Source organism: Amblyomma americanum, chromosome 1 (genome assembly GCF_052857255.1).
Source record: "Amblyomma americanum isolate KBUSLIRL-KWMA chromosome 1, ASM5285725v1, whole genome shotgun sequence".
NCBI classification, from domain to species: Eukaryota; Metazoa; Arthropoda; class Arachnida; order Ixodida; family Ixodidae; genus Amblyomma; species Amblyomma americanum.
The window spans coordinates 156,324,670-156,344,620 of record NC_135497.1 but is presented as its reverse complement, the minus strand read 5'-3'; the positions used below and the strand labels follow the sequence as shown (position 1 = coordinate 156,344,620).

General features: G+C 44.9%; 1 protein-coding gene across 11 annotated transcripts in view; it reads right to left on the bottom strand.

Moving 5' to 3' along the window:
- Positions 1–19,951, bottom strand: part of CYLD (ubiquitin carboxyl-terminal hydrolase CYLD) — a 134,443-nt gene that overhangs the window by 28,087 nt on the left and 86,405 nt on the right. For all 11 annotated transcript variants that reach the window (XM_077647439.1, XM_077647441.1, XM_077647440.1 and 8 more), the window contains 5 exons: positions 17,876–17,912; positions 11,892–12,129; positions 10,272–10,363; positions 6,220–6,283; positions 3,134–3,254 (listed from right to left, as the gene is read on the bottom strand). In XM_077647439.1, the coding sequence (XP_077503565.1) occupies positions 3,134–3,254; positions 6,220–6,283; positions 10,272–10,363; positions 11,892–12,129; positions 17,876–17,912 (552 nt within the window). The remainder of the gene's footprint in view (positions 1–3,133; positions 3,255–6,219; positions 6,284–10,271; positions 10,364–11,891; positions 12,130–17,875; positions 17,913–19,951) is intronic.

Genomic DNA, 19,951 nt, shown 5'->3' with positions numbered 1-19,951 from the left:
CCACATTCTTGTGGGCCAGGCCAGACTAGGTCAGTCAGTCTCTGTGCTGACTGAAGCATTTTCTTCAACAATTCTGCCTGGAGTGCATACAAAGTCTGCTCTAAACCTGCACAATGCATAGCTCTTCATTTCTTTTAAACGAATTCCATGGTGCACAACAGAAACGAACGGTAAAGTGCAACCATTGCAACTCCATGCAGTTGCGCCCAATTTTAGCAAACACTGGCCTGGTACGAATGAGAAGGATGCAAACACACATGAGCATCAAATTTTCCACACACAGTGCGAAAATAATGGGCATTCCACGTATGCAACAGAAAGTAGGAAAAAATCCTCCATGCAAGCCCACCATTGCCTGTCTCGCAGACACTTTGAACTCAGTGCGAGTCTACCTGAGTTAGGTTCGAATCATGGAGGAAGGATGCGGAGTGAAGCAAGGCACTAATGCGTTGCCAACGCTTCTTCCTTCCTATTCTCTCTCCCTCCCACCTCCACCCCTCCTTAGAACAGACAAATATGCATTCTATACCACAGCAGGTAACAAAAAATCTAATCGCACCTCAACGGAGACGCGGTAAGTGATGCAATATTATTCTGCATAGGAGTGCATTCCTCAGTACACCCTGTTATCACCAGAGCTGGATACACAGATAACAAATTTCTTCAAATTGAGATGAAGTGTTACACAGCTGAGAAAGCTTATACTGTCAAGCCTGTACAACTGCATGATGCTCAGCTTGAAGTGGACGGGCGGATCACGCCTCCCAGCCATTTTTGCCGTCTGCCACACTGCCTGTGAGATTTTCACAAACGGGCTTTACAAACTCATTTGTTTGGTCCAAAAATTTGACTGTATTACATGAAATACTCTCCACGTGTCGCTGCCATAGCCGCGTGAAGCGTCAGTGTGGGCTCTCCCCACAATTTGTCACTTTTCAGCGCTCTGCAAAGTCTACATTCTTGCAGTTGCAAGTGTGAATTATACTGCCAAATGATACCTGCATCATATTTAAACACTGCCTTCAATCTTTTGTCTTGCGCTAGGCCTAGTTGGCAGGTCAGTCAGAATCATGCTGACAAAATACAGGTTCTAAAGATATGAAGCCTGAGCACGTGAATAGGCCTTCACCTCGGTACATGTACCACTCGTGTTTACCAAGTGAGAGAGAAACAGGCAGTGGCCCGAAAACGTGTGCCAAAACTTTGCTGGACTTATTGCTTATTAGTCCATTTACTTCAAACATGGGTACAATAAATGCCACGTGACGTTATGTTTGTTACAATTGGGCTTCAACGAACCTGAACATTTTGAAATGGCAGTGACAACTAAGGTTATTTGTTTGCCTAGATAGCCGGTGCACACCACCGCCCTATTCAAAAGCATTGATTTGGAGCAGTTTGGTGCAATTTTCCCAATTTTTATTGGGATGGCGCAGTTGGCGCAAGGGTGGCGTCACCATGTTTACGTATGTAAACACTATGCCGGAAATTGGTTTAAAACAAATAATGTAACCTACTCTAACGTTTTGTAACGGTTTGTTTCCACACTCTTATGTACCTCCATGATCACAATTGCCATATTTACTAGCGTAATTTGTGCACTCCTAATTTATTACCTGGGTTACAAAACACTTTCATTCGCGCATTTTACACTTCCTGCTGCGCCAGACCACCAGCATGCACGGGGGTGCATGCAAGGCAGGATTGGGAAGATCTGCGTGCGTGGCTGTGAAAGGTGTAAGTGGCGAGGGGACGCTACCACGCCGGCAATGCTGCTCTAAGGCAGATGTCATTGCTAAGGCCAAACCAAAACGAAGTCATACCTGATGTGTGCGAGGGGCAAGCACAACCGGCTTTTTTGGGTAAGAGTGTGAAACCAGGGCACCACAAACAGTATGCCTCGATAGCCTAGATAACACCCCCTTTCCAAAACACATCACCACTCAAGTGGAAACAAGTCAGCACCAGCTAAATAGCCAAGAAGGAGATAACGATATAACAACAATGGCCACACCACTGTGCATCCTTCCCTTAGCTCACTAGTGCCTTAGTGCTTGCCCACAACCTGGTGGGCAGCCTGCCACAAAGCAGGTATCGGACAAACAAACAAACTAAATGTGGGGAATGCCCGGTATAACTGCTATCGCACTAAAAAAAAATTGAACTGTGCGCCGTTTCGCCAGCTTGCACGCACTGGCGGTTACTTTCCCAGAAAAACAGTTGCGAGAGCAAACTTCCAGTAACAGCCGGCGTGCGCTAAAATCCAAAACTACTGAACCGTTTGCCGGTCGGTTTGCGCTGGTTAGCTGGGCCACATGCGAGCGGGCATTTTATTACCTTTAACTCTGTTTCCCACCGACTACTGGCTTTGTGACTGTATCATTGCGCATTTATTGCTTTGAGCTGCTTCATGCCATCCCACAGGTGACTACGTAACGCGGGGCAGGAGAGAAGGGGTGGGTGCGGTTTGCATCACCTCTATTTAAAGTAAACTTTTTTTGGCCAGCACGTGGGGGGTGAGAGTTTGGAGGTCGATGTATAGGCGGCAACATGCGGTATACAGTGTGTTCAAAATAATTAGACTTTAGTGATTTTTTTAAATGTGAAACTTCGTACGCTAATGCTGCTTTCACACATTGGTAATGCGGCCAGGCGGACACAAAAATAGAGTAATAATCGTCCCTAACTGAAATTCATTAATTAACTTTTATTGGCTGAAGTTAGTGTGCATGTTTATATTGAGAACTTGGGGGCAGTTGCTTTTGAGGGCTATTCCATTTTGTACAATTCTAGTAACGCGCCTGTGTCCTCAGATGCGCACGTCAATTTTCGTCCCAGTTCGCCTAATTACCCATGCGAGACAGCGGCTCTCGGCATGAAGCACCTCCCGCGTGTGATGCAGCTGTTGTTTATGGCACTCCGTCTTGCAAGAGTGCGTTTCATATTTAAAAAAAATCAGTAAAGTCTAATTTTGAACATGCTGTATATTGAACGTTATGACCTTAGTGGGGTGTTTTAGGACGCGTTCGCGAAATCTCAACATAACTTGCGCACCCCCTCTTCTGAAGATAAAACGTTCGCAAATTATGCAATTTACGTAAATATGGTAGTAGATAAGAGAGGTATAGCTGACCTCCTTGAGCTTGATCCTGGATTCATGAATGGACTGGTGGAAGAGCTGCTGCACAGTGGGACGCTCCAGAAGCTCATGCTTAGTGACAAACAATTGATAGAGGTGTGTTTCTTGCTGTGAGCTAAGGAGAGGAAGGGGAAAGAAAAACAGAATTTTACCAAGAGAATAAGATGCTCAAGAGAATAAGATACCCGAATGAAACTTCCATAATGCAGGCAGTTTCTGATGCAGCATTGCTATGTACATTTGTGTGGGTGGTGATTTTTTTGTTTTTCAACCTCTGTAGGCACATCGTAGTTTTTCCCAGGTCAGTGAGAGGCAATTCTACTTGTAATTTTTCTTCTCCAGTTTTCCCTTCCACAGTACAAGAAAATAAGCCACAAAAAGTTCATTCACATCAATACACAAATAATGAATCTTTGATCCCCACTATGATAGTTTCTTGGTTTATGGTTTGTGGTTTATGGTTTATGGGGGTTTAACGTCCCAAAGCGACTCAGGCTATGAAGGACGCCGTAGTGCAGGGCTCCGGAAATTTCGACCACCTGGGGATCTTTAACGTGCACTGACATCGCGCAGCACATGGGCCTCTAGAATTTCGCCTCCATCGAAATTCGACCGCCGCGGCCGGGATCGAACCCGCGTCTTTCGGGCCAGCAGCCGAGCGCCATAACCACTCAGCCACCGCGGCGGCGTTGGTTTCATGATTGAGGTGCTCAGCTGCGGAGCACAAGGCTATGGTGGCTGCGTTTCAATGGGGTGAAATGCAAAGGTGCCCATATGCTGTACAATGTTGGTGCACATTAAAGATCCCCAGGCGGTCAACATTATCCTGCAGCCCTCCATTTTAGCACCCCTTTCTCTTTTCCTTCATTCACTCCATCCCTTCCCTCACTACATGGTTCAAGTGTCCATGGACAAGGGAAACAGTTACTGCGCCCTTTCCTTTCCTGAAAACAAATTTTTTTCAGCCTTAATGTGCAGTTGTGAACTGTGTAAAGCCACATTAGCATGGTGCATCAGTACAATGCAAGCAGGGGTTGGCCACAGCGACTTTGGGCAGCCTTATACCATGCATTAAATGTTGTGCTGAACATTGTTAAAATATTTACTTTTGGCTGCTTATGCAGTAAAAAGATGCCAGCAGATCCCTATGCGTCTTGCATCTAAATTTTTAATGGTGATCATAAAATTACCCACATTAAGTAATTTACTCTAATTACATCTATGAGTACTGGTTGCACATAACTACAACTGATAAAAACACATGCAACCTGGTTTGTCGCTGTTGTGGTAGGCATGCCTAATGCAGACATGTATAACAGGAGCAACGCAGTAAGCATGTGCGTTGCTCCAAAGCAGAACACACAAGCATGTGGTTTGCACACTGCATAAAGCTAGGCGCAGGCACTTGTAAAAGCATTATCTATATACTGCATGCGTACAAAGAGTAAAATGGGCCAGTTGTCTGCTACGGAGATAAGTACTGCCTGGATTGCAGCCAGGAGAAAAAGATCTTTGCACTTTGCTAAAGCTATTCAGCTCTTTCATTTCTTGCAAGTCTAACAATTTCACACATTGCAGACAGCTTCTAAACAACCAAGAATTAGTAAGCTAGGTGACATTTGGCAGACACAAATGAATTGGACATTGGAGAGAACATAACATGCTTGCACAGAGTGTAGATGTTTTTCCAGGCACTTGCAGCACAGTAGATTGTGTGCAGTGCTTTATACTTTATAAATATTACACAGTTGCCTGCATTGCTCATAAGTGCATTTTTCATTTTTAATACATCTTCTCACCTCTGAAAAGTTTCAGCAACTACATATTACAGAATACGATGCGCAATAATGCACTTGTCTTTAACTCTCCACCTCTCCTTTGTTGTCTGGCAGTTACACCCAAGGAAAAAGGCAACGATGTGTGAAGACTAATTTGCAATTACATATTACAGCTACCCAAATTAAAACAGCACACAGGATGACCTTTCAGAAATGGTTTATGGGGGTTTAACATCCCAAAGCAACTTGGGCTATGAGGGACACTGTAGTGAAGGGCTCCAGAAATTTCGACCACCTGGGGTTCTTTAACGTGCACAGGCATCGCACAATACACGGGCCTCTAGAATTTTGTCTCCATCGAAATTTGACCGCCACGGCCGGGATTGAACCCGCATCTTTCAGGTCAGTAGCCGAGCGCTATAACCATTGCGCCACCACGGCGCCAACCTTTCAGACATGTTAAGCCTACTTGAGTTCTCAGGAGACTATGCAGTACAACCTTGTTAATTCAAAGTCATCGGGACCACGAGAAATCTTCGAATGAAGTGGGTTTTCGAATTAACCGAACACACCAAGAAATAAGACTCAGGCAAAAAAATCCGTTGCAGGAACGCGCTAACTTTATTCGGCATATTTTGAATTACTGAAAGTAATCAGAGATGCTGGTTGGCCGCGTCCAGTAGTTTGCGGCTCCGAAGGTCGTGTTCTCGAGTTGGTCAACTAGGTGAAACATTTTAGAACTTCCACCGCGGCACTCAACAAAACTGTGGCTAACATTCAACGATCCGATAACTTCACCGAGAGCAGACGCTTGGGGAGGCTCGTCGGTGTCGTCGTCGCTATCGTCGCTGTCATTGCGCATGTCCGCAACAGCAGTAATCTCACTCTCCAAGACTGAGTAGCCTGTCTGCTCATCACTCTCAAAGTTCAGATACTCGGCGAAGCCGACTGCGTTGTACAGGCCGTCTGTTCGAATTATCCGGCCAAATTTACATTGTAAAATACGGGACAGCAGAAAACCTTTGAATTATCCGGGATTTCGAATTAACCGAGTTTGAATTATCGACGTTTTACTGTATATTGGCTGCATCTAACAGGTATCAAGTGTTGGTGGTAAAAGCCAAGAAAAATTGCGGCAAGTTTCCTCTCGTGGAAACCATAACTGCAGTGTAAACAGTGAAAAATGTTAATTTCATTCCTCAAAAAACAAAATACTAAAATAAAGGCCTTCACAAAAGCATGAACACAAGACATTATTTGCATTAAACTTGGGGTGCATGACTCGTCCTTAAAATCACTCACCTCAACTTAAGGAAAGGTGGCACACGTAATGCATGAATCAGAGAATTCAGGAACTCTTCGGGATCTGCAAAAGATGAATAAGCAAAACAAGAAAAGACAAAGAATTTCACTTTTTGGTTTATGCACTGAAAACTAAAGAACTAAGACAAGCTTCCCTAGTTATGTGGTGAAAGGAGTGCTGTGACACCATCTAGTACTACAAAGAAGATCGCCTCTAAATTTGTGTTTTCCACCAAAGGCACATAACTATGCTGTTTGCAGCATTTATTAGAAGGCAGCTCGATGAAAATGTAACATAAGACACGCACCAGGCTTGATCAAGTAGGTCGATGCAGAGCAAATAAACGAGCACCTGAATATGGGTGCTTCGCTACACGAACAAAGTGCTTGCTCACAGGTAGCAGCATGGATGTATAGCCCCAAAGATGTGAGGATCATGCTTTGAGCCAAGCAGCCGCAGTCAGGTTTCGTTTCTTTGCTGACACAAGCACCACTCATATGCTCTAAAAAAGCCCACCACACACTGCACCTTCCTTGTCACAGAAAGGAAACAACAGTGCTTTCTCTCAGCATGACTGCATAACACGCATCATATCTCATACTACTGGAATGACATTTATAATTTATGAAGAAACCTTTATGAGCTTCATCCAACAAATTTGATCGTGTGATTCGTTAGTTTGTACCTGAGCTAAATGACTGATAGATCTTAACAGTGCAGCTGCAAAGTATGTATGAAAATCTAAATTCTTATGTCAGCTGTCACTGAGGTGCAAACCATAGGGAAAATACAGAGAAAAGGATAAAGGGACATTTATTGAAACATTATGTCTGGTGCTAAGAATCAACAAAACCCCCACACATGACCAAGAGTTTTATAAACATGAGCAGAGCAAAACTCTCTCCCAATTACTAAGGTAGTAGAGATTTCGACTGAAGTCAGTCTGGTCAGGTATGGCGGTCTGATGAAATGAAGAAGCCGTCACAGACCATAAAAGGAAAAACGGGGTTCAAAACGTCTTTTCGTTTTTCGACTATGGTCAGTGACTGCTTCTTCATTTCATTGGAATTACTGGGGTGAAGTGAGGGAAAGAACTGTGATAGAGTGGATGCATTAAGAGGCTTGGTCTTGAAATAGACACAGTGTTGAAGTCTCAAAAGTAGTCATCGCAATGAGGGCATTTGGGTTTTCCAGGAATGCCCCGAATGTAAGACGAGCAATATGTGGTCCCAAGTGTTTATATCTGGACTTACAAGACTTGCAGTGAGTTCCGGAGAGTAGCGCAGAGAGTAGCGCACGAGTGTCTGAAGATAGCCATGACACATGTAACACAGTTTGGGTGACATACAGGCAAGAAAAGTTTGTGTTTTTGCACAATTTTAGCCTTCTGCTGAGCTTTGCAGGGTCAAAAACATTGCGTTCAAGCCATAGGTAAGATCTCAAGTTTGATGCACCGTAGAACCTAATCACTGTGCTTATCTGCGCTTATCGCCAGCCGCTTTCGGCTGCCGCGCACGGGAGTGTCCGTGGGCACATTCCAAAATTAAAATATATTTTTCTGTGGACTACTCGTCCACACTTGCACCATTGCCCTCACTAGCGCTGCCGTCGTGATCCTTGCTGCGGTCCCACGGCTCGTCGTTCTAACATTGTCGTGCAGCAAAATCCCACACTTTTCAAACAGCCACGTCACAACATCACGTGGAACAGCAGAAAATTTTGCCTCGCTGCAGCTGCCACACCTGTATCACCAGTTGCAAACAATGAACTTGCGGCCTGGCGTGCAGTTTGCTTCTTTGGCGTGAAGAATGACAGCCATCTTGCACGTAGCTGTGAATGAGTGCCGGTCGCTTACCGGACCCGGAGCACAAATAACGAATGACGAAGCAGAACCACTACATTAACAAACTTGTGAAACGTGGCCAGCAGTAGTCAAATGCATCAGAGCCAAAGAGAAACTACGCATGAGTGGCGTCGGCTCTTCCATCGGCTACAGACGCTCCCCGGTGCCGATGCCGTTCCGAATGAGGGTGCCGCCTCGATTGGAACTATTAATGCTCCCTTGAGCGCCGAGCGCACATTTGAAAGTAAAAAGAAAACGTGTTGGACGTTTGAGCTTCCCATAGAATGCGAATGCGTTATCGGGCCGCCGCCGCTTATCAGCAGCTGCTGTCTCCAGCCCCGTGTGGGGTGCCAGTTTGCTGCTTATCGATAGCCGCCATCGGCCGCCTCCCGTGGGGGGAGGGGATGCCAGTTCTGCGCATTGACATAGCTGCTCGAGGCCAGCGCCAAGAGCGATGCGACGGAGCTGCGCAGCAAAAATGCAACCACGCTGTAGCATGCCCGATATCTCGTCTGTCTCACCTTTACTCATAGTGCCATGCTTTCGTTTCGATTGTAAGTCAACCTCTCCACTTTGAATTTTCAAATTTTGAAAAATAGGTCAACTTACAATTGTGCAAATACGGTACTTTGTCTACTCAAGATGGGTTCAAAGCCAGAATCCCAAACATTTCACCACAAAGAAGCTAAGCACCAGGCTAAGGGAAAGCTTGTATCCACGCATCACCAGTGGGTATCCGGCAGCACTAGGGATTGGTCCCCGCACCTTCCGCATACGAGGCAGATACTCAACAGACTAGACCATCACTGCGGTTCAGCTACTTTTGAGGTTAGTCAGTCATTATCTGTTTAGAGCTAGAAAGTAGGCCAAGCAAAATAGACGTCCTACCTCTATATAGGCGTTACATTGAAGACTGCCAAAAAATAGGCTTTTGCGGCATAGGCTGCATATTAATACCAGCACTGGCCAACATCAGAAAACAGGTGAATCATGTTAACTAGTAAACTGGTTAAATAATTTCTCACAGGTAACTTCTTAACTATTACATTTGAGCACCTGGTCACAATTAGAGAATTGTAGCTGGCTGTTAGTAATAGCAATATCATTTTTAAAATTTTAAAAGCATGATTACCCTCTGTGCTGTGGCTCAACAAACTTCGACCATCTCGTGCACACACCATTGCCCACCAGTGCGCGTCACTCAATGGTACATGTGCCACATGACCTTCTGTGTACCCCCCAAACTGTGATGCCCGCCACTGCTCACTGCACTTGGTGCTTCGGCCCATACAGAAGTGAGAGAAGGTCACATGACACATACACCATGCAGCAAGGTGTACTTCGTCACCCAAAGAGGCTACTGGTTATCTGTTTTTCGCATTACATGCCCTACCCATGTCTATTTCCTCTGTGATTTCAACTAAGATATCATTAACTTGCACTTGTTCTTTAACCAACTCTGCTGTCTTCCTGTCTCTTAACGTTACCCCTATCATTTTCTGTCCCACAGCTTCGTGCATTGTCTGCAACCTACATTCAAGCCTTTTGGTTAGCTTCCAGGTTCCTGCCTCACAAGTGCACAGGCAAGATAAATTATATTCACTTTCGTTTAGAACAGCATAGAAGACAACAGTTTTTGTATCTGATTCCATTATGGTTGGCCAGTCTTTATGATGGGTGGGAAAACTGACTCATCAGACACGGAAAGAAATCGGACCTCACTGGGCTAAATGGGTCACGAGTGCCTCATCAATTTATCTGAAGTGCCTCAACATCACTGAATTCGTAATTTGAAAAGCACGATTAAGAATATGTTGGATTGTTTTTTGCACCAGGTTCCTGGTCAAGAAGATGAACCAGTTTTTAGTGTATTCAGATCAAGAAAGGAGCATCTGTGGCATGAGCACCACACTACAACTACGGCCGTTTGTTTTCAGGTTGCAGCTCTCAAAATTCGAGGGTAAAAAACAGTTGCTATTTTCATTGCTAAAGATAGGGCAAAAATGCAGTTATTTTGGGTCTCCAACTCCAGATCAGGTGCACCTATCTAGGACTCCCCCTACAGCAATACTAGAAAGCCACTAGAATGCAGCTCATGTAACCTTGTCTTGGGGGTTACCACTTGTCACACAAAGGACTTTTATGTGTGGTACTCCGATCACATACAATAGCTATGTGACCTTACAAATAAGGAACAAACATACGCACCTTTCTCTTCAGTGGTGAGCCCCGAGACATTTCCCAGGGAGTCAAGGAGCTCTCGAAGCTTCATCACATTTTCGTGGGGTACATACTTTTTTCTAGTGAGCACAGAAATGACATAAGTGAAAGAGGAAAATGAAGAACTAAACGATCCTAGAACACGGAAGCACATAAACAGAAAAAAGTAATTGCAAAATTAACAGAGAACACAATATTGTATTCAAACTAGCTGTATAATGCCCAGGGCAGACAATGAGCACGAAAATGAAATGTCTGACAGCAAAAACTTCAACACAGGTAGGGAGGAGAGCCTGATGCTGACTAATGTTGTGACAAGTCCTCTTGTCAAAATGTTTGTCAGTGGACCAAGGCGTTCCTCCCGCCTCTATATTCATATCAAGAATATTTGAAAAAATTAATATTCGCCATATGTCAAACTCTCAGCTGCATGTCACTGAAATTATCTTAGATTATATCGCATTTACTCGAATCTAGGCCAGCCTTGATTCTAAGCCGACACCCAAAAGTTGAAGACCAAATAATAAAAAACTTCTCTTCAATGTAAGCTGATCGAAAAAAAAAGAAGTGAGAACGGCAGAAGAGGCAGCATAAAAATGGCATTTACTTCCACGAACCTGCTCCTACTCACTTGTCCTCTCTTCACTGACCCCCTTATCACTGCCCTCTTCATACAGTGCACAAACTTCTGTGCCATCAAGTGCATTAGAAATGCTGCACTTTTGCATCGAGCGCACAACCAAGCTTTCTGGGGTGTCATCCCAGACTGTAGCGATCCAGCTGGCTACAACTCCTAGCGATAAGCGTTTTATGTGGCTTGTTAGAGTTAGCTCGCGCATTTCATGGTCCCATGGAATGCCTTGCTCTCTTGCCAGCTCTCTCACTTTGGCCTGTACCACTTCTGTAGTCACTGGAAGTGCTGCTGACCTCCACGATTTCATGACCTCTGCAAGTGCCGATTCCACTTCGGGATGGTGGCTTTTCTTCGGGCCCACGAAAGGCCTCCTCGTTGCGGCGCAAGCAATAAGTTCATCACGATTACGACAAAATTCTCGAATCTAAGCTGACCAAGGAGTTTCATATCTCCTGTTTTTAAAGAAAGCTATCGGACTAGATTCAAATAAATACGATAATCCTCTGAAAATTTTTGCCCCTTTAAAACACCTAATTGACGAAATGCACTATGTCATTTTAAGTGCTCAGCCCAACACCCACCATCTTAAATTGCAAAAATCCCACGTGGGCCATGAACTGAGTGTTCTTATAGGGTGAGGGTGCAGTGTTGTACAGCTATTTCTGGTCGCTTCTTTGCCTTGCTAGGGGGCAAAAAGCCTGGGAGCTTCTCTATCTTAAATAAATGACCCTAGAAGGAGGAAGTGCTTAAAATAAAAAAAAAGTTCAAATTCTGAAATGCAGCCACCAAAAGGTGAAGGGGTGCTTAGGCTAGCAGAGTCCAGGACTAGTATTAATGCAGTATATCTTCAAAACTACAACCTCAAATAGGGAAGTCACCGTTAATTTCGCAAGAAGTTATGCACGTAAGATTCCTGCAACACTGCACCAACGAACAAAAAAAAGAACAAAAGATAAAAATTACAAAATACATACCTTCGAAGGGTGCAGACAATGTCGTCCCGAAGAACTTTCTGAATTTGATCATACTCCTTTATGTCCTCACTAGGGTCACGTTTCCGAGTCAGAATATCGTCAAAGACGTATGTGCAGGAAAACATGGCAAAAAGTGTAGCATCCAGATAGCACGAATTATGGTGTCCTTGTATCCCTGCATTAGTTCTACACATCTCTGATACTTGACTCAAAGTTTGTCCCATTACTGGAGCAAGGTCTGCAAAAACAAAGTAGAGCCAAAATAAACTCTGTTAGGAAAAAGTTCTCAGCAATTTTTTATCTTGTGAGGATGAAAAATATTCCTTTTACAAAGCCTCTTTTTGATAAAATGTACACCAGGATTAAGCTGCTATAATAAATATTATAAAATAGGTCACAACACAATCTAGGTGATAACATAATTCTGCAAAGTTATTTTTAAACATGCAACATTTGTCCAAACACAGATTCCTCTATCAGAAGACAAGTGCCTCAAATCCAGATATTGAACAAAAACTGTGCTGGCAATACCTTTGTTGCTGACACAAGGTGGCTGCTTAGTTTTGATGCAGTGCACTGCTGCAATAGCATGACAAACAGTACGGACTATGTCAACCCTTGTCTACAGCACTCGAGCAGTGTACACCATGCATTAAAAACAAATAGAAAGCAGCCCATGGCTTCCGGGAGCAGTGCGCATACTCATGATGCTTGCAGGTCTATGTGACACTACCTCAGCACAAGCATTGCCTTTTTAATCTAGAAGCGGCATCAAGGTGCCGATTTTTATGCTGGGAGGTGCACCACTCCAGCACTCTACATAAGGCTAATGCAGACTGTACAGATAGAACACAGAAAAGACAAGGCTGGCCACCTTCTGAGCAGCTTGCAATGTCAGCTTCCTCTTCTGCTTTGTTGCCACTCACCAACACTGCACATCTTATTTCACTACAATAAATGCAGAGTGGCAATGACATAGCAATCTCATTTAGCACATTAACCTCTCCAGTCAGGTGTAGTAGTTTCCCATTGACTACTGCTCCAATAAGCTTTTTTTGGGCCTTCTAGCCCCTCATAAGGAAAGGGAATGAAGCGTCATGATTTGGTTATAAACATTCATTTACAGCATTTTTTTCTGCTTCGCCATGTCTTCTGCAGAACTTCTTCACAGTGTGGTATTTCTCGAAGTACTCTATGGTATGCATCGCTGTGTTGCACTACCATACTCCTCAGATTCCAAGTCAAAACTTGCTGCTGACGTCAAATGTTGCACCGAAGGAGGCACATATTCATCTTCATGACTGAAACAGTCTTCACTTTCTACAAAATGATTTGGAATATTTCCACAGAACAAGTCTGGCAGAATGGAAGCCATGACGCAATGTTTCCATGACGCAATGCTTTTGCACCATCAATCATATGACCAAAATATATTTCTGCACCAGTACAATGCTGCCATCCCTCCAGAGAAAAAAGAAACATGCAATCTACAGGTTACAACCATTCCTATCAGTTGGTGTGCCATTTTGACTACAGATGGCAGCAAGATATATGTCGGGCAACCAGACAGATGACCGGAAAGGGTTCATGCTCTGCTCCAAATTACCGCCATTCTCTGGCCTCTGGCTGAAAGCAGTTCACTATACATGGAGTTCAAACAATGGCTTTAGCATATGTAAAAACTGCCACCTTTCATTAATAACCATTCAATAAGATCCAACATTCCAACCATAATGAATGGCAATAGAGAGGCAATGAGTAGTCCCAGAAAGGTGACGCTCATGCCAAAACATACTTGCTTCCTCGTGCATTTTTCCTTTAGAAGCGAAAGCTTCACTATGCTAGGTAAAGCAGTCGTCCCATAGGCCGGAGAATGACCTTGAAACCTTCAGTCCAACCATGTTCACCCCTTCCTTATATATACCAGACAGTTACTGCACCATTCCTTTCCTCAAAACCAATTTTCAAAACCAATCTTCAATTTTCTTCCAAAACAAAGGCAAGGTGCATAACTGGCCCGCTTGGACAGTGGACACCTCAGTCGCCATTTAACCTGCATGGCAGTAGTGGCAGATGTGCACTGCATGCCTTGGCATTCACAACATTGTAGCAGAAACACGGCACTGAAGCTATAGACCTTCGGCGTTCATTACAATGCCTGCCCTTGGCGTTGACAACTTTTTAGACTCAGATGATTTTGATGAAAGGAAGGCAGATAACTGGCTCCTTTGGACAGTGGACGCCTCAATCCTGCTTTGAGGTACCTGGCGGTGGTGAGAGAGATGTGGGCTCCATGCATTGTGTGACCACCCTCTCGTGATCTACCATTAATTTTACTGCCACCTGCCAGGGTGGGCGTACTGCCTATGCAGTGTGCGGATCCCACTGAATGTTACACGTGCCAAGCCATGTCTAGTTGCCCAATACACCACAGCTTTCGGCCGAATCCACGAAAGAGTTCGCTTTGGAACACTTTTGCTTTGCCGTGACGTCAATTTGATGTAGGCATCGGGGGGGAGAAGGATGGGAAGAACACTGCAGGAGGACGAGGGGCTAGGCAACAGCCAATCGGCTTTGTTGGGCAGTCCCATCTCGGTTGCTTGTATTTTTAAGGGGCCGTATGCTAACTTCGGCGCGTTTTTAACCTCTCGTGCTGACACGCACAATTGCCTGAGCGACGGCCAAAATCGTCCGGCTCACAGACGACTGCGGGAGCCATATAGTCGCCTCGCTGCCGACTGCTGCCTGGAAGCCCCCAGTAGCGAACAACCGTAGCGCGCAGAGTATTTTGCGCTCTGTTGTGAGTGCACTTTTCCTTGTTAGTCCAAGGTGGGGGTTTCAGCTCTTCGCATAGCCGGTGTACAAGTCCCTTTGACAGCCTGAAATGCCTTTGGAAGGCATTGTCATGCATGTCGAAAGGGTTGTCATGCACACGCGACCGCTGATAACATTCGCTGAGCACCGCTAACAACAGTGGGGCGACGGGAGGTACCGGCATGTTTCTTCTCGCGCCGAAGCGAACGCTACTTTCAGAGTTCCACACACAGCGACCGAACGCGTTTGCTTTCACTTGACTGACATGTCTCGTGATTTAAACAAAATCCGTGGTCCCGCCTCCGTGAAGCAATGTCACCGCCAGCGGTGACAACACACGGCCAATGGAGCGAGGTGGCGAGAAGGCGAACGCGTTCCAAAGCGAACTGTTTCGTGGATTCGGCACCAGGTTTAGCAGTAGTTGAACCGAAGCTAACTTTTTTTACCCTGGAAACAAGGTACACGTTAAAATGAAAAAAAAAAAGGCCGAATTCTGCTGAATCGGATTCTCTGCAACAACAATCAACAAGAACAATGATAATAATAATAACAATAATATTTCTTGCCTACAGAAAATAGAAATTGCAAAACAATGCGGGCCAGTCAAAGCGACAAGGCCCATTAAGACAAGAAACTTGCTGGTACATTGGCATGCGGTTCATATAGCACCTACAAAATTTCTTGCCAAGTCACAACTGTATATTACACTTTCAAAACGTGACCAAACGAATGAACATGTCATTCTCTTACAACTTACCAGGGAAATAGGAAGAAACTAAGTTCTTAACAGGAAGTTCTTATAAGACGCTTTAATGCACTCAATGAGGCAGCTGCGAACACTTCGTCTGGAAGTCTATTAAAAAATTAAGGAACATAAGTGCAGTGCCTTGCTCATCCAAATCTAAATTTGGGGACCGCAAACCTGCACTGGTTACGCAAAATGCAGGGAGCAGCACTGTTAATCTTAAAACTCCAGAAGTGTCTTAAGACAACTGCCTGGAAAAATCGTCAATCGAAAGAAGGAAGCTTGAACTTCTAGATGTCATCTGATGATGCGGCAGAGCAGCTGTAAGTGATAGCAGCATTTTGTTCAGTAGTAATAACAATAATGCTTTCAATAATAAGAAAGTAATTGCTCACTGGCATCGACCCAAGCGCAGCCATACGGCTACAAGGGAAAGCTATATAGCTTTCTTTGAAACTTCGCAGTTAAAGAAAAATTCGTCCTGGTCCAGGGTTCGAACCAGGGACCACCACTACACTGGAGCAGTCGCTCTACCAATTGAGCTAACCGGGACGGCAAGCTTATGGTAGGGCGAGAGCGAATTGATCAATAACTCAAAGTAGGAAAGGTGTTGGTCAAATGTTTATGGTAATTCCCCTAAACATTTGACCGATGCTTTCAATCACCAAAGTAAAATTGCAAAGGATTATGACCGGTCAGCCCAAGCCAATAAGGTTGGTAGGGACTGTATCTAACAGTTAGGCAGGGTAACTTGTACACGAGATTAGAAAAGCCAGAAGCATTAAAGGGACTATGCAATAAATTAATTGAGATTACGTAAAACAGACGAGAGATAGGTATTCGATCCCTCGTCACCACAGTGCAAGAATTTTTGAGCTAGCATCAATAACAGCGAAGATATAAACGATTAAAAATTACGCTCCTTCTCTCCCCCCTCAACTCGTACACGAGGAGCACCAGAAAAAAATAAAGAAAACAGCTCTGGGATTGGGCCCCGCCCATGAATACGTCATCCGCTGATGTTTATTTTGCAACTTCCGGTTGTCGCTCCTAGCCCCCCCAGCAGCAGCGTCGGCGGTGTGGCGGCACCTCTCCGGTCTCTTCGCCTTCCTGGATTGCGGCGCGCGTCGGGTTTCTTTGCTTGTGATCTGTGGTAATTAGCGGCAATAAACCCGGACCTCGAGGTGCGACTGCTCGCTTTTACGGCCGCGATTGGCATCGAGCCCTATGCGTGCGCACGAAGAGCCATGCAAGTGGCTCCAGAATTCCCGACAGAATGAGGCGGCAGAGGAAAAATTAAAACCATATGCACGAAGGCAATGCCCTGGCTCGCGCTTGCCCAAGAGGGTTGCGCGGCGGCACGAGCAGACGATTTTCACGGCTACCGGAAGTGTGCCCGTGACGTCGTGGCTGCCGTGGCTCCGGCGAATGAGAGCATGTGGTGGCCTGGCGACGTCATGGGTAGTGTGACGTCTTTGTTTCACGATCTTAGTTCCAAAATCGGTCACTACGAGCAGACTAATCGGCCCGCGAATTTTGAAAAACGCGGTTTTTAAAAGTTCATAATAAATTGCCGGCTCAGTTCTGAAGACTTATACTTGGTGTGAATGCTTCTTAGCATCATTTCTAAGCATTGAAAACATTTACAAGTGACCTTTTATTCGTTGCATAGTCCCTTTAACAGGCATGACTAAAAACTAACTGAATCACAAACTCTCAATCACAGGCAACACTCTAGGATTTATTTTCAAAAATGAAAAGCAAGTATACATTTAGGCCGACCCAATATGCTCATTAATAGATGCCTGCATGCGTGTCCTTCGCATATGCCAGGTGACTAACATCTGCTTTCGAAACTTGGAGAGGATGGGAACTGTTGCAGAAAAATAATCCTTTTCCATTCCCCTCTCAAGTCACCAGCATCTGTCTGTCTTTAGCTTACCTTCAATGAAGGAAAAAAAAAAGGATTCAGAGCACCAGAGGTTTTTTCATTACACAGGTCTGAAAAAGATTGTAAGCGAAAGCTGACCAATATGTTCCCAGTCCTTCTTCCCCCCCCCCCCCCCCCCTCCTTCAGTGTTCCGAGCATGGACTACAAATCCAGTACGAGTGAGTTTTTGGGCTGGGTGCGGCTTTGCAGAAACGCCAACATAAAATTTTGCAGATCATCTAGTGGGTATGTGCGATACTCTTTGCTTAAGGCTGCGGGTTCCTAACTGCCAACAAATTATCACAGCCGCTTACAAGTACTGAAAAATGCCAAGGTACAGCCAGAACAGCTAGGCATTGCTGTGCTTTAATAAAATATTGCTTCTGCACTGTCATTGAAAGAATGCACAAAGTGGCATTCCCGGCATATCAATACAAGAACAAAAACATAAGCCTGCCGCTTGAAACGCACATTAAAGCAGTGATATTGACTCACCATTTGTCTCTGGTGATGAATTACTTCCGTCTTCTTCCTGCAGTGAAAATTTCACAAGTGCATTTTCATGACCAGCAGTGAGACAGCAACAACGAGTTCTAATACATGACGTGCACTGCGCTAAGTGACAGCCAATAATAAGCTGCAAATGGGTGATGGTCGAAAAGAGAGAGACAAAACGAATTCAGTGTGTAATACCCGCCACGGGGGCTCAGCGGTTAGGGCGCTCGGCCGACCGCGGTGGCAGCGTTTCGATGGAGGCGAAACGCAAAGGCGCCCGTGTGCTGTGCGATGTCAGCGCACGTTAAAGATCTTCAGGTGGTCGAAATTATTCCGGAGCCCTCCACTACAGCACCAGTAGTGGAGGGCTTCCAGTATACGCAGCCGCCGCCAAAAACCAATTTTTGTAATGCATGCATGCTTAAATCATTCCAAGTGCAAAACAGAGGAAGCTGACGTCTTCTTAGTGCAAATTCATGACTACCACCAAACTAAACTAATGCCACTTGTTAACACAACATAATGGTGGAGTAAGAGAACATTAGAAGCCCATCAGCTGAAAAACAGTCGTCACGCACAACACATGCACCAGTGCTTGCACAAAGTTTATCTGCATGTGTCCCAAGACTTGTGGCTTTAACGGGAATGAATGCTGAGAAGCGGGCAGGCCTGCACACGTTCATTTTGAAACAGCGTCATTTCGGGGGGCAGACGGGACGCGAAGAAGACGGGAATCGCGCGTTCCGTCCTACCCCTTTCACTGCGCTGTATCAAAATTAAAGTTACAGCGCAAAATTGGAAAACTCGCAGCTCGATATATTTGACAACGGTTCGCACCTGCAACAACACGTAGGCCGCGATTCCGGAAAGCATAGTTCTACGAGGTTCTACTATGAGCGGTGGAACCGCAGTAGAAAACAATGCCACACAGTAACCAAGCCACACAGTAACACACAGTAATGCAACACGGTAACCAAGATCAGCTGGTGAATTTCGAACGCGGCGCTCGCGGTGGCGCTCACGTGCGTACTTCCATTTAAAATTACAGGGCCCCCTGGCGCTACCAAGGGTAGGTAACTCCCGTTAGTTTCGGTTTCAACTACTTGGCGCACATATGTGCACAACGCGAGAGGCTACGGCGATGGCCGGATTGTCTGAGACACCAGAAGCTGAAGCTGCTTTGTATTCGCCGTCGGTAACTCAAATCCGTCTCTGGAAGATGTTTTCTTTTTTTGCTCGATGCCATGGCAACGATACGTCGGTTCAGTCAGTGGAGCTGCACTGCACGCTATCTTACTCGTAAAATATGCAGCATATCTTAAAGAACTATAGACACGTAATTTTAATGCCTGTTCTCTTTTTCAAATGATGCGTTAGACATTAAAATAGATAGATTACCGCGTGATGTTCGCCTACGACTGCTAAATAATTTATAATTGCATTTCTCCCTCAGGTGCTGTTTCGGTTTCGGTTCCATCGACCGATCGATGGCTGTGACGTGTAGTTGATGTTTAGGTCAGCTGATGCTCTAAAAATTGTAATATAACCGCTGAAACATAGTTTTTATTCACTACAACGCTTAAGCCAGCCTCTTTCATTATCTGGAATGACAAAAAACGATCGATGATCAACTATTATAGGTATACAGCACATTTTTCAGTCCTCACGTGACCCAAACATCCACTACACGTCATAGCCATCGTTCAGCAGTTGAAATCGAAACAGCGTCCAGAATAAATTCAATTATAAATTATTTAGCGGTCGTAGACGAATACCACGGTGTGCTCCAAGAATACCAATGTCAAAAGCATCGTTTGAAAAAAGTAAACACACAAGGAAAAATTTGGTGTCTATAGTCCTTTAAAGGGGCTCTGAACGGGACTCTCAATAAGGGTGCTGTATTCCCAGGATGTTAAAGGACACCGCTTCACGAATATCCTCCTGCAGAGATTTTTTTTTCTGCATTTTGTAAAAGCTGAGTTATCTGTAATCAAAATTTAAATTTCGGCACCTTCACACCTTTCCCTCTCCCCTTGTCACTTCTAGCACGTTCAAAGGTTGGCGCTCAATCCGCCA